Genomic DNA, 14,286 nt, shown 5'->3' with positions numbered 1-14,286 from the left:
AAGAAAGTGTTCATACCCTTAAAGTCAGTGTGAAGAAGTGCATATTAGTGTAAAGGTATCTAGCAAAAAGGAAGCAGATGAAGAAACCAGAAGAAGGTGAGGAGGATAACTTGGNTTTGGATGAAGAAGTTCAGGATGATGAGGATAACTAAATAAGAAGTGTATATTAGTGTAAATTCACCAGATTCCGAGTGGTGCTTACCATCCAAATCATAAAACCATGGTCAGACTACAAACTTTTGTAATTTCAGAAAGCAGACACTCCAAACTTTTGTAGTGTCAAAAAGGCAGACACTCCAAACTTTTGTAGGTTCAAAAAGTGGACACTACAAATTGTTGTAGTCTCAAAAAAGCAGACACTACAACTTTTGTAGTCTTGAAAAGCAGACAATACAAACTTTTGTAGTCTCAAATAGCAGACACTACAAACTTTTGTAGTCCAAAAAAAGGGGACACTACAACTTTTGTAGTCTCAAATAGCAGACAATAGAAACTTATGTTAGTAAAATTTGTAGTCTATTTCTGACATTTTGTAGTCTTTTGTAGTCTTTTAGTAATTTGTATAGTCTATTAGTAAACTTTAAACTTTGTAAGGTATGTCCAACTTATGTAGTCTTTTGTAGTCTATCAGTGGTCCTTATAGTCTATGTCAGGCTTTTTGTAGCCTTTTGCAGGCTATCCATGTCAATTTCCCTTTTGAGGTATGGACCTTCCTTTTTGGCACAATTTTCCCATGATATGATAATTGTAGCCTCTTCTCTTGGATTTCTATATGTGTTGAAATCATCTTGTTTGGTTTTGTTTTCATGGAGAAAAATGCCAAAAAAAAAAAAAAAAAAAAAGCTGGTGATGAGAAAAATGTTTTACCCCATATCTCTACAATGAAAGCACTTTACAACATAATTTAAACAGATTCAGGAAGCTACAGTGCAGGACTACAATTTTTGTTTTCAACCATTTTAGGCAACTGGTCATGTGACCATTCTCCTGATGACCCACCTGACAGCAGCCAATGAAAAGGGCTGGCCCTGCAATGAAAAGTATCCAATGAAATATCCTGGCCTGCAATGAAAAGCTACCAATGAAAATACCAGCAGCAATGAAAAGCAGTCAATGAAAAGAGCTGGCCTGCAATGAAAAGTATCCAATGAAATATCCTGGCCTGCAATGAAAAGCTATCAATGAAAATACCAGCAGCAATGAAAAGTGGTCAATGAGAAAGGCTGGCCTGCAATGAAAAGTAGCCAATGAAAATCCTAGAGAGCAATGAAAAGCTACCAATGAAATATCCTGGCCTGCAATGAAAAGCACCCAATGAAAATGCCAGCAGCAATGAAAAGTGGATAATGAAAAGCAGTTAATGATAAGTTGTGACCTGCAATGAAAAGTTATTGAAATGCACAAGGCCTCTTATGAAAAAAATCCTTATCATAAAAGGGCCTGGGATATATATGATTACTTTTCATAAAAGTATGTGGAGCTATGCACAAGGCCTTCCTGGCCTAGGCCATGGTTTTATGATAAAATATGGTAAGGACCAGTGAGATTCCAGTTCCATTCCTGTGGATTCCTGTCCCATTCCTGCAGACTCCAGTGGATTCCTGCATGAATGGGTGGGGCACTATAAAGTACTGTGAAAAGCACCCAATGAAAATGCCAGCAGCAATGAAAAGTGGATAATGAAAAGGGCTGGCCAGCAATGAAAAGTGGTCAATGAAAATGGCTGGACTGCAATGAAAAGCAGTTAATGATAAGTTGTGACCTGCAATGAAAAGTTATTGAAATGCACAAGGCCTCTTATGAAAAAAATCCTTATCATAAAAGGGCCTGGGATATATATGATATACTTTTCATAAAAGTATGTGGAGCTATGCACAAGGCCATGGTTTTATGATTTGTATGGTAAGCACCACTCAATTATCATCCTTGCATATAATCACAGAATATATCCAAACCACAGTATATACTTGGAAGATATATCTGAAGTTATATATCCAAGTAACAGTACATATACACTTTACACATCCTCTTGATTTATATATTTGCAAAGATACATATATCCACAGTAAAAACCACAGATATATCCAAGTAACAGTGTACATATACTTAGTAGATTTATGTAAGAGAAAGACACAGTTTATTCAATATAACTACATAAAGTTACATTACTACATCAAATATTACATAGAGGGAAGGGGGAGTGAGGGAGGGAGGTGGTAGGCAGTGAGGAAAAGGGGTGGGGGTGGTGGGCAATGAGGGAGGGGAGAGGGGTGGTGGGCAATGAGGGAGGGGAGAGGGGTGGTGGGCAATCAGGGAAGGGGGGAGGGGTGGTAGGCAGTGAAGGAGAGGGGTGGTGGTTAGCAGTGAGGTAGAGGGGGAGGGTGGTGGGCAGTGAGGTAGAGGGTGAGGGGGTGATGCCTTTTCAACTGCAGCCTTTACAGGTTTGGCACTAGATTTCCTACAAAAATTGGTAAGCAAATAACCAAGCTAGGATAGAAAAAAAAATGTACGCAATTCCCTTCTTTCCCTTCTTTCCAGCAGCTTTGCTATGGAGAGGTCCACTTCAGCAATAAATTCATAGATATTGAATTTTTCTTACTTGTTTCCCTTGTTCCCTTTCTTTCCTGTAGCTCCACCTTCATTATCTTCACCCTCACCTCCAGTCTCACCCACTTCACTGTCCATGGCAACCTTCTTGGCAGCTGGTTCCACAGAGGCATCAACAGATGATGCAGCACGCTTTCTGGCACTCCTACGAGACTTAGGAGGGGACTTAGGAGGCGAGGTGGGAACATTAGCAGAGTTCTTGGAAGTCCTGGGAGGCATAGTAAGCAAGGAGTTAACTCAGATGTTCTTAGATGGTGGTGGATGAAGGAAGAGATAAGAAACAAGCAACTTGTTAAGTCCACTTGTCATTACATAAGCATTTCTCACCACTTCAAAGTTCACAAAAAAATCATAAGTCCAAGTTGCAAAGAAATTTTTACTTGCGAAAATACAAGCTATGTACACATACGAAAGAAACTATCTACCAGATGTATGTAACTCTCCTACTAAAAGGGCGTGTGTACGTAAGGTGGGGCACAAAACGATACAGGAGGGAAGTGGAAGCAGGTGTGTTCGCGAAATGATGTTGGGCGTGAAGGGCGTTGGGCGTGAAATGCGCGCTATCNCCAAAATGGGTGGGAACAGGGACAGAAGAGCGTGTGGGTGCAAAATGACATGGGGGGGTGTTGAAGTGGGGTGGGCGTTGGGCGCAAAACGATGGGGAGTGGGCGCCGTGAGCAAAATGGGATGGGAAATGGGAAGGAAAAGTGTTTTGGGGGCTGTGCGCAAAACGACGGGGAGTGGGCGCTGTGAGCAAAACAAATGGGAAGGGGGACAGAAAAGCGATGGGGTGCGAAACACCATGAGCGGGGTGCAAGTGGGTGGGCGTTGGCCGCAAAACAACGGGGGGGGGGGTGCTATTAGTAAAACGGATGGGAAAGGGGAAGAAAAGGGTTTTGGGGGCTGGGTGGGTGCAAAACAACGGGGAGTGGGCGCTGTGAGCAAAACAAATGGGAACGGGGACAGAAAAGCGATGGGGTGCGAAACGCCATGAGCGGGGTGCTCGAGTGGGTGGGCGTTGGCCGCAAAACAACGGGGGGGGGGGTGCTATTAGTAAAACGGATGGGAAAGGGGAAGGAAAAGCGTTTGGGGGGCTGGGTGGGTGCAAAACAACGGGGAGTGGGCGCTGTGAGCGAAACGAATGGGAACGGGGACAGAAAGCGATGGGGTGCGAAATGCCATGAGCTGGGTGCTCGACTGAGTGGGTGTTGGCCGCAAAACAACGGGGGGTGGGCGCTATGAGCAAAACGGATGGGAAAGGGGAAGGAAAAGTGTTTGGGGCGCTGGGTGGGCGCGAAACGACAGGGAATGGGCGCTGTCAGTAAAACGTATGGGAATGGGAATAGAAAAGCATGTGGGTGCGAAATGCGATGGGCGGGTGTGCTTGGGTGGGTGGGCGTTGGGCGTGAAATGACGTGGGTTCAGCGCTGTGGGTAAAACGAATGGGAAAGGGGGGTGGAATGGTTCGAGGGTGCCGTACGTGAACCAGCGGCAGGCTGCAGTGCTGTTGAATCGGTCAATCGGGGCTGTAATTGAGGGGGGGAGACATACCGTGGGCCCCACAGGGTTACAACCTGCTTTTGGAGGCGTCAGTGGCCAATTAGACATAAAGAGGGGCGGGAGGCTTACCTGTGGGACCCACGAACGTCGTTCACTACTGAAACGACGCGGCTAGACGATGTCGAGAGGTTGAGGGGTGCAGGAGGTGGTGGGGGGAGAAAAGGAAGGGTGGGAAAAAATTGTGTTGGGGTGGCGGATTCATCAAACGAATGAGCCACGTGACTTTTGAGCGTACATTTGGGGTAGATATTTGAAATGCTCACCCCGCCGGCTGAACAAAATACAGAATCCCAATGATCGGCACTGTATGCAGCTATGGCAATGTAAGTCTTGTCCACGACATTCAAATTTTACTATGTAGTTACTTGATTAATTGTTAATAACTTTCTTTTTCATTAATAATACTAATAACAAGCCCAGTCCGTTGGACTTCCATCGGCTGTGTCCGCTGGAATTCCGTTGGACTTCCGTTGGATTTGTCCGCTGGAATTCCGTTGGACTGCCGTTGGATCTGTCCACTGGAATCCAGTGGACTGGCTGCTAGTTTGCTGTGAGTCCATCGGAAGTCCAACGGAAAAGTCCGACGGACTTGGAGGTCCGACCAGAAATGCTCGGAAAAGCATCGGAAAATCCCCGGAAAAATTGCTTCAGTGGTAAAGCAAAAAAATACCTGTTCTGGATACCCTCAGTCCGACGGAGTCCGCTCGGAAAAGCAGTGGCAGCGTAAAGACCTCCGGAAATTGATTGAATCTGCCATGGGCTGAATTGAACTGGAAATTTTAAATCTGGCTGCCAGAATTATAAGCACTCAAGTCAGCCATAGAGTACTCTATTTAGATGTAAACTGTATCCTTAGGAGAGTCAGAGGAGAACCGCGACATTTGCGCGCGATACTACTACTTGCGATAAGCGCTTATCGAGCTCGTCACACAGCGTCACAGTCAACAGACTGGTGCGTCCAAGGTGTGTATTCTTTTTTTCTCATTCTTCGCCGTGCCAATCTCAATACTCATTCCTTTCGCTTTTCATAAGATGCCTAGAAGTCCTGGTTCTCGACTGCCAGCACACCAATCGTATGTCCAAGCGCCAAGATCAGAACGATCTGAGTGCACATCCTCCGATAGCGACAAAGCGTCGTCGACTCGCCCCTGGCTTCCGTGCTGCTCATAACAGGGACTCTGAGCCTCAAAACACCACATTGTCGAGCTCGTCAACTCAGTCTCCCGCAAAGCCACAGCAGCTTCGTCCTGGTTTCCGCGCAGCTCGGTCTCAAGAGCATGAAAATTCAGTGACAAACTCACGCATCACCACCCTCACTCTCGGTGCAAACGGACGCCTCATAGGCAGGCACAAAATTCGGAGTCATAATCCATCAGTCTCCAACCCAACCCCCATTGCCACGACTTCCACTGACAATCCGATTCCTCTTGATTATGACGCTGACTTTAGCAACGCTACTTCTGCTCCCATTGAAACAAAGCAAACATGAAAGAGAACGAATAACGCACAGGTATGTAGGTGCCGAACTTCGTTTAAATCTCGAACTAACAAGCTCTATTTTAAAGTCCAAACTCCTTGAGTGGCTCTCATTCCGCGATGCCACGCTTGATGAGATCTTGCGTCACGACGGTCTCGGAGACTTTCTTGGGAATCAACTATGCATGGGGTGTAACGAGGAGACAGGTTTATTCAAATGCAAGGACTGTTCGAGTGGATGCCATCTTCGTTGTCAGGCTTGCGTTGTCAAGGCTCACTCGGAGACACCGTTGCACCGAATTGAAGTAAGTAAACTTTATGCGATGTAAAATTGTGGGACTTAAACTCAAACAGCTCTCAGAAATGGACTGGTGGATTCTTTGACAAAACGTCCCTCAAGGAACTCGGATTACGTGTTCAACTAGGGCACGGCGGGGGCATTTGTCCTTGTTCACCACACGGCCCACCGAACTTCATGGTTTTCGACACCTCCGGCGTTCACGTCGTAAATATCGACTACTGCGACTGTCCAAAAGACAATGTCCCTGATCGAAAAACTCAACTTTTACGACAAGGCTGGTTTCCGGCAACTTTCTCGCGGCCCAACACAGCTTTCACATTTGATTGTCTTGATACATTCCACGAACATACCCTGCAAGGAAAGGGTAATCTTTATGATTTTTACCATCTTCTGGTACGCAAAACAGATAATGCTAATTTATCTAAAACTTTCGTAAGTCTTTACTTGTTACGTTTATCATTATACTGAGATAAATTAATATCTCTCCAGTATCGATATAAGGAGATACATCGCGTCTTTCGCATATGGCGGAACCTCATGGCCCTCAAACGTGCTGGCCGTGGACATGATCTGGCTGGCGTAGACAACACCTTACCTGGTAGTTTGACTGTTGAGTGCCCTGCATGCCCGCACCCTGGCCGTAACCTGCCCCAAAATTGGCAAGAGGCCGGCCCTCTCATGTAGGTTTCAGTATCTCATTTTGGTTGTCAAACATTCTAATGACTGGTAATAAGGTTTCTATACATATTATACATCTCAGTCGATGGGAACTTCAAGCTCAAAGGGAAAGATCGTGGTCTCAAGGATGTTGAGCTGATGCCAGGTTGGGGACCCTTCGTCGAAGAGTCCGCATATCAAGCCTTTATCGCAGATTATGTTGATCAGCCTGAGGTAAGCTTTCAAAGATATCTATCCTTTCTCGTTGACTGAAAAGTTCTTGTTTAGATCAACACATGTGAGTCCGAGCACGATGCTATCGTCCGCGCGCAGACACGCTGTACACCTGGTTATGCCGTCTCGGGCACCGTTATTGTCATCTGCTCCAGGCACGCACTTATACGAAGAAATGGGGCAGGTGACCTGCAGAAGGGCGAGAAGTATGTATTTCCTGCATAAAAAATGATCCCGCTAATCTCTTCGTGGATAGATATTGTAACGTTGATTTCATCATCTTCGCCGCGCTTGTCGGCGTCATGTTACCATGGATTTTCATCACATATGACATCGGCTGCCAATGGTCGACGAACCTCCAAAGTCGTATGTCTGAGTTCCCTGAGCACATGAAGCTTCCGTCGGACACGAAGGTTACTGTTGCTATTCCCAGCTGGCACATCAACAGCCATGGACGAAGGTGCCGAAAGGAGTTCTGCTTGGGCCATACAAAGGGCGCTGGTAGGACACGTGGTGAGGAGGTGGAAACTACGTGGTCCAGTACGAATTCTCTTGCCCAGAGCGTGCGAGAGATGGCACCTGGGGCCCGCCATGATACATTGAACGATCAATGGAATGGTTGGAATTTCCGCAAGATTGTTGGCTTCCGTAAGTTCAGCTTGTCTTTCTCTTATTTGTTTCTTTGTTTTCTGATATCTTTCCGGTAATTCCAGGTACACTATTTGTGAAACGTTTTAAAGAAGCCATTCTCATGAGTGAGAAACAGAAGGAGATATTTAATAAGTTTTCGTCAACATTCCCCCCTGAGACCGTCGTCAAATGGGAACAAATGGTCATCCGCTGGGAAGCTGACCCCAAGGCCCCGAACCCTTACGACGAACCTGAGGCCAGTAAGTACTGCCGCTAATGATAAAGTTTGTCAAAATCTCAATAAACTTCTAGTGACCACTCTCCAGGATGTGCGGCTCACATTGACGCGAAAGGAGACCCTTGAACTCGTGTCTGGTCGTAAGCCGAAGCACAAAGTCACTCTGATGGGTTATTTCTCGATGGGGTTCGATATCGAAGACCAGCAGTGAGTACTTCGACAAAATTTGCTTGTCCGTGATCTAATATACTCCAGGTTTATTCTAAAAGCAGAAATGTCACGATTGAAGGGCAAGAAGACCAGCAAACAGCTCGCAGATCTCGAGGAGAGGAAGAGCACCCTTATCCGACATATCCAAATCTGGAGACCGGTACAACTGGCTTACACCCCTCACGTTGTCACGCTGCTCCCTTCACTACACACCGTTGATGACGCTGGCATTCACTATGCAAACCCAGAGTCGACAACTCTTTTTTTCCCATCATCGCTTCCACCTGAGATGCATCGACTTCCTGAATTAAAGGAAGTATGTGATGCCGAGCGCAGTTTACGTGAACCGCAAGCTCACGATGCCCTTGCTGACATCCGCTGCCTACGTCGCATCATCCAAGGCTTGTGGCAGTTCAAGAAACTCAACGTTTCCGGAACTGGAAATCACCCAAACACGCGGATGTTAGGCACGTATAGTCGAATCGAGTATAAGCTGCAACGTGCAGCTAATCGGTACCGTGTTGCGTACACTGTGTTGCTAGCTCTGGACCCTGATGGTGCATGGAAGGAGCGCTTGAAGGAGCTGAAGCCTGCAGATCTTCGGGGTCCTGGAAAAGATCCCAACAACGTGGAAGATGGGAAGACATCTAACAGCCAATTTACACCATCATGGATCTGGCTGGTCCCTCGCCCACCTCACGAGAAGGGAGACAATCAAACTGAAGATGAGTTCAACGACAGTATGCGTGCGGAATGGGCACAAACAAGGGCACGTATGTCTCGTTGGGGTGAGGAGGTTTTGATTCTCCAAGAGGAGATGCGGAGAGTGCTTGCATTTTTTGAATGGAAGGCTACATGGTGGTTACAACAAGGTATCCGAAGACAAGGTCTTGAGTCATCAGTCCATAGTGGTATCGTTGCGTATGCTCTCAAGCAAGCTGCTATTTGCTCACGTATGGCTGCTCGATGTGCAGCGTACTGGTTGCCGGTAATGGAGCGGTATGGCATCACTCCAACTTGGGCTGAAAGGTACAAAGATGAACCAGGGGCTCCTCTGAATGGTGATCCCTCTAGTTCGGACTCTGACTCTGAGCATGAGGTGGATGTTGGAGATGACAAGTCAGATGTCGGTGAACCCAATGTAGATGATATCTTTGACTTAGATTAGAGGTGCTGTCAGTTGATTAGATATGATTAGCTAGCTTTGCAATGAATAGTAATGAAAAATCACAATGATATTTGGCATGGCAACTAATGAAAATTGCAATGATAGCAATGATACTGGCCAAGTAGCTAATGAAAACTGCAATGATATCACTCGTGTAGCTAATGAAAAATGCAATGATATCGCCCATGTAGCTAATGAAAAATGCAATGATATCACCCATGTAGCTAATGAAAATTGCAATGATATGGGCCAAGTAGCTAATGATAATTGCAATGATATTGCCCAAGTAGCAAATGATATTTCCAATGATATTTTCTGGTATATAATGAAAAATGCAATGATATCGCCCATGTAGCTAATGAAAATTGCAATGATATGGACCAAGTAGCTAATGATAATTCCAATGATATCGCCCAAGTAGCAAATGATATTTCCAATGATATTTTCTGGTATGTAATGAAAAATGCAATGATATCGCCCATGTAGCTAATGAAAATTGCAATGATATTGCCCAAGTAGCAAATGATAATTCCAATGATATTCTTCTGGTATATAATGAAAAATGCAATGATATCGCCCATGTAGCTAATGAAAATTGCAATGATATGGACCAAGTAGCTAATGAAAACTCCAATGATATTCCCCAAGTAGCAAATGATAATTCCAATGATATTTTCTGGTATGTAATGAAAAATGCAATGATATCGCCCATGTAGCTAATGAAAATTGCAATGATATGGGCCAAGTAGTTAATGATAATTCCAATGATATTGCCCAAGTAGCAAATGATATTTCCAATGATATTTTCTGGTATATAATGAAAAATGCAATGATATCGCCCATGTAGCTAATGAAAATGGCAATGATATAAGACCAAGTAGTTAATGATAATTCCAATGATATTGCCTAAGTAGCAAATGATATTTTCAATGATATTTTCTGGTATCTAATGAAAACTACAACTATGATAGCACCCATGTAGGAAATGAAATTCTCAATGATATTGGGCAGATAGCTAATGAAAATCGCAATGATATTGACCAGATAGCTAATGAAAATCGCAATGATATCACCCATTTAGCTAATGAAATTTCCAATGATATTGCCTAAGCAAGTCAATGAAATCAGTAATGATAACCCAAGGCTAGCTTATGAGGGAGGCCAAAGGCCTTACCTACACTTAATGAAAAAAGCGCAAGGTTTATGATAATGAAAATACATGGTAACAGGAATGATTCCCTATCATAAAGAGTGTGGATGGATACACAGGGACCTATAGGCAGTTACCTCTTTTATATGATAAAAGTGGTAGCCACCAGTCTCTCCGCTGCCATCTCACACTCACGCCTTCGTCGAGAAGTCCCGATCGACCCTTCGGTTTCACAATGGTGGGGGCACCGCGGACTTCATCAAGATGAAGTCCCTGGGTGCAGAAGCTCAGAGAAACTACATAAGGCAAGTCTGATCAACAGATCCTGTCAACTCATGACAGTTTCCAGACCTTCCGTTTCCCGAGGTCTTTACACTGCCACTGCTTTTCCGAGCGGACTCCGGCCGGACTCCGTCGGACTGAGGGTATGCAGAACAGATATTTTTCTGCTTTGAAATGCAGCAAATTTTCCGGTGAATGTCCGAAGCTTTTCCGAGCATTTTTGGTCGGACTGAAAAGTCCGTTGGACTTTTCCGACAGACTTCCGATGGACTAACAGCAAACTAGCACCCAGTCCACTGGAAATGACAAGCAAGTGCCAACGGAATTCCAGTGGACAAATCCAACAGAAGTCCAACGGAATTCCAACAGACTGTTGTTATTATTATTAATATATAACATAAAAAAAATGCAACATTGGGGAATTGAACACTCAACCTTAGGATCTGAAGCATATGGAACACAATGCTAAACCAGCTGCACCAAGGAGCCTTTGATATAAGCAAGTACTTTGTACTATACATACCTACTGTTTGACCGCTTTCCTAAAACGGTCATCGGCAAACGCCGACGCATCATTTGGCCATCATCAACGATCCCACGTCGCTTGTCCTCAACCACATCCATCCCCAGCAACGACAGCCCACCGACCCACGACGACACAACACGCGACGCGGATGGCACGACGACACGACGACGACGACACGACGACGACACGACGACACGACGACACGACGACACGACGACGACGATGACACGACGACGACGACACAATGACGTGTGAACGACGCGCGACGCGGACAACACGACAACACGACGACAACGACGACACGATGACGTGTCAACAACGCCCGCCGACGAGACAACAACAAGGTGACGACAACGCCCAAGGAGAACGAAAGGCAACAACGACGCGCAACGGCAACAGGACGGACGACGACACGACGCCGACGACGTGACGACGACACGACGACGATGACACAACACGCGACACGAGGACGGCGACACGACGCGACGCGAGGACGGTGACACAACGCGACACGAGGACAGCGACACGACACGACGCGAGGACGGCGTGACGCGATGCGAGGACACCGACACGACGCGACGCAATAACGCGTCAACGATGCGAGCCAATGACCATGCGCGAACGAGGATGAGGGCCCAGCACCACCATCCCCTCCCCCCTCCATTACTCACCATTCCATCCCCTCACCATTACTCACCACTCCCTCCCCCCACCCTTACTCCCCTCCCTTGCTGCTCACCACTCCCTCCCCCCTCCCTTGCTCCCTCCTCCCTTGCTCCCTCCTCCTCCCTTGCTCCCTCCTCCTCCCTTGCTGCTCCCCACTCCCTCCTCCTCCCTTACTCCCTCCTCCCTTGCTGCTTACCATTCCCTCCCCCCTCCCTTTCTGTCCCTCCCCCCTCACTTTTTGTCCCTTCCCCCTCACTTTTTGTCCCTTCCCCCTCACTTTTTGTCCCTCCCCCCTCCCTTTCTGATCACCACCCCCTCCCCCTTCTCTGTAACATAGAATGTAGTAAAATAAATTTATGTAGGTATAAAATATACTTTGTTTTTGAAACCTCAATGTCTTAAGGAATTTAGCATAAGGTCTGACCAGGGCCTGACTTGTTTAGATTTACTTATAAGAATTGCAGACTGGACACTGAAAGTCTGTTGGAAGTTGTGCCTTTTTTGCTTAGAAGTCCATTGAAAGTCCATTGGAAGTCCAGTGGAAGTCCAGCAGACTGAGAACTTAGCAATTATGATGGTTTCTGCCTCTGTCCGTTGGAAATCCGACGGAAGTCCAGCGGACGTCCAACAGACACAGAATTCCGGCCAGTCCAACCATTTCTTACTTCTAAGTAGTTTGAGTGGACTTTCACTGGACTTTGCCTGGACTTGCAGCGGAATCCAGTCATGTCCAACGGACTCCGACGGTCTTCCGACGGACTGTCCACTGAGTCCATCGGAAATGGCAGGGTCCGATGAAAGTCCGTCGGAGTCCGTTGGACAAGCAGTGGGAGTGTAAAGTACTGTGTTTCCCAAGCAAACCCAAAACCTAACAAAGGCGAGAAAACCATTGACACGCCTTGCACGATGCTCCCACACCCTCGATAGCACGAATACCCGCTGCTTTCGAGAGCAATGGCTCCGTGTCTTCCATACCCACAATAGCGCGATCACCTGCTGCTTTTGAGGGTAACACTTCGGCTACATCAAACAATGGTTCTTGGCCTTTGATAATCCAGACAACATCAAAGAATCAATCTCTCCCAACCAACACAAGCTATGCCCAAGGCAGTTGCACAAAGAACTGCCAATGTCCAGATTTCGAAAGCCGGAACTCTCTCTCACAGACAAGCCCTCAATGGTGTGAAGACAAGCCAATCAACGATCTATCCAGCCAAACCACCCTGGAATCCTCGTTAGCACAAAATCTTGCAGCTTTCGAGGGTGACAGCACCTCTCAGGTGATTGACAGCTCCTCATCCTTGACTACTCTGTGTGAAGATGAGGCCATAAACGATCAGACCACCCAAGTCATTCTCATGCCCTCGATAGCGCGGATAATCGCTGCTTCTGAGGGTAATGACTCAGCTACAACAGACGTCGACTCTACTCCTTCCCCTTCCACATTAGCACATATGTCCACTGCTCTTGAAGATAACAACTTAGCCACGATAGGCATCGACTCTACATCTTCCGTACCTACAATAGCACAATCATCCGCTGCTTTCGAAGGTAACCACCTGGCTATGACAGACAATGGTTTCACGCCATCGACAACCCTGACCACGTCGAAACGACCTCTCCCAACTGAGTGGTAGCTACCACTTATATAAAATACACAAGGCAAATGCCAGCACAGAGATTTCATTGAAGCCAGTAAAATCTAAGATATGAAATGGTGTGGCAAATGATATGAAATTCATGTCATTTGAATGGCCAGGTCATGTCATTGGTGTGTTGGCTTGATATCTTTGCCATGTCATTCACCCCCAGCCCTCTATTTCTTTCCCTTGCCAGCTCTATATGTCTTTCTCTACCTAGGACAATGTTTTATCTATTTCTTTCCTCCCATGCAGCTATTTCTTTCCCTCCCAGGTGTATATTTCTTTGTTTCCCTAGGCCAACGTTTTAAATATTTCTTTCCTTCCAGCCATCCATTTCTTTGCTTCCCTAGGCCGATGTTTTAGATATTTCTTTCCCCCCAACCATCCATTTCTTTGCTTCCCTAGGCTGATGTTTTAGATATTTCTGTCCTCCCAGCCATCCATTTCTTTGTTTATCTAGGCTGATGTTTTACATATTTCTTTCCCCCAGCCATCCATTTCTTTGCTTCCCTAGGCCGATGTTTTACATATTTCTTTCCCCCAGCCATCCATTTCTTTATTTCCCTTGGCTGATGTTTTACATATTTCTTTCCTTCCATGCATCCATTTCTTTGCTTCCCTAGGCCAATGTTTTAGGTATTTCTTTCCTCCCATCCACCTATTTCTTTGCTTCCTTCCACCTATTTCTTTGCCTCCCAGGCTAAATTTACTTATTTATCCAGCTCTATTTTTATCCATTTGATTGTCCCACACCCATATTTTATTGCCTGCCTGCTCTATGTTTTATTCATTTCATTGGCCCCTGCCTATATTTCATTGCCTGCCTGCTATATATTGCCTCAGGGTCCAGGGTGCATTTCCAAATATGGTATATAATATTAGGTACTGCTTTCAGGGTCTACTAAATATATCCAAAAAAGTAAACATCATTGAGGATG

General features: G+C 45.8%; 4 protein-coding genes across 4 annotated transcripts; 2 read left to right on the top strand and 2 right to left on the bottom strand.

Annotated features, from left to right (window-relative positions):
- Positions 1-2,160: 2,160 nt before the first annotated feature.
- Positions 2,161-2,826, bottom strand: LACBIDRAFT_299638 (very hypothetical proline-rich protein; the record flags this gene model as incomplete). Its single annotated transcript, XM_001882456.1, has 3 exons — positions 2,161-2,458; positions 2,511-2,546; positions 2,600-2,826. The coding sequence occupies 3 exons, from the start codon at positions 2,824-2,826 to the stop codon at positions 2,161-2,163; spliced, it is 561 nt and encodes a 186-aa protein (XP_001882491.1).
- Positions 2,827-4,174: 1,348 nt separating this feature from the next.
- LACBIDRAFT_299637 (uncharacterized protein) lies at positions 4,175-4,603 on the bottom strand (the record flags this gene model as incomplete). Its single annotated transcript, XM_001882455.1, has 3 exons — positions 4,175-4,181; positions 4,237-4,480; positions 4,573-4,603. 3 exons carry the CDS (start codon positions 4,601-4,603, stop codon positions 4,175-4,177), a joined length of 282 nt encoding a protein of 93 aa, XP_001882490.1.
- Positions 4,604-5,242: 639 nt separating this feature from the next.
- LACBIDRAFT_299636 (uncharacterized protein) lies at positions 5,243-9,081 on the top strand (the record flags this gene model as incomplete). Its single annotated transcript, XM_001882584.1, has 10 exons — positions 5,243-5,563; positions 5,733-5,948; positions 6,005-6,376; positions 6,434-6,624; positions 6,679-6,835; positions 6,890-7,041; positions 7,092-7,483; positions 7,549-7,725; positions 7,778-7,910; positions 7,959-9,081. 10 exons carry the CDS (start codon positions 5,243-5,245, stop codon positions 9,079-9,081), a joined length of 3,234 nt encoding a protein of 1,077 aa, XP_001882619.1.
- Positions 9,082-12,276: 3,195 nt separating this feature from the next.
- LACBIDRAFT_328502 (uncharacterized protein) lies at positions 12,277-13,342 on the top strand (the record flags this gene model as incomplete). Its single annotated transcript, XM_001882583.1, has 2 exons — positions 12,277-12,505; positions 12,633-13,342. The coding sequence occupies 2 exons, from the start codon at positions 12,277-12,279 to the stop codon at positions 13,340-13,342; spliced, it is 939 nt and encodes a 312-aa protein (XP_001882618.1).
- Positions 13,343-14,286: the final 944 nt, after the last annotated feature.

This window comes from Laccaria bicolor, genomic scaffold (genome assembly GCF_000143565.1).
Source record: "Laccaria bicolor S238N-H82 LACBIscaffold_17 genomic scaffold, whole genome shotgun sequence".
NCBI lineage: Eukaryota > Fungi > Basidiomycota > Agaricomycetes > Agaricales > Hydnangiaceae > Laccaria > Laccaria bicolor.
Note: the sequence above shows the minus strand (reverse complement) of the source record. Positions and strands in the feature narration are given on the sequence as shown.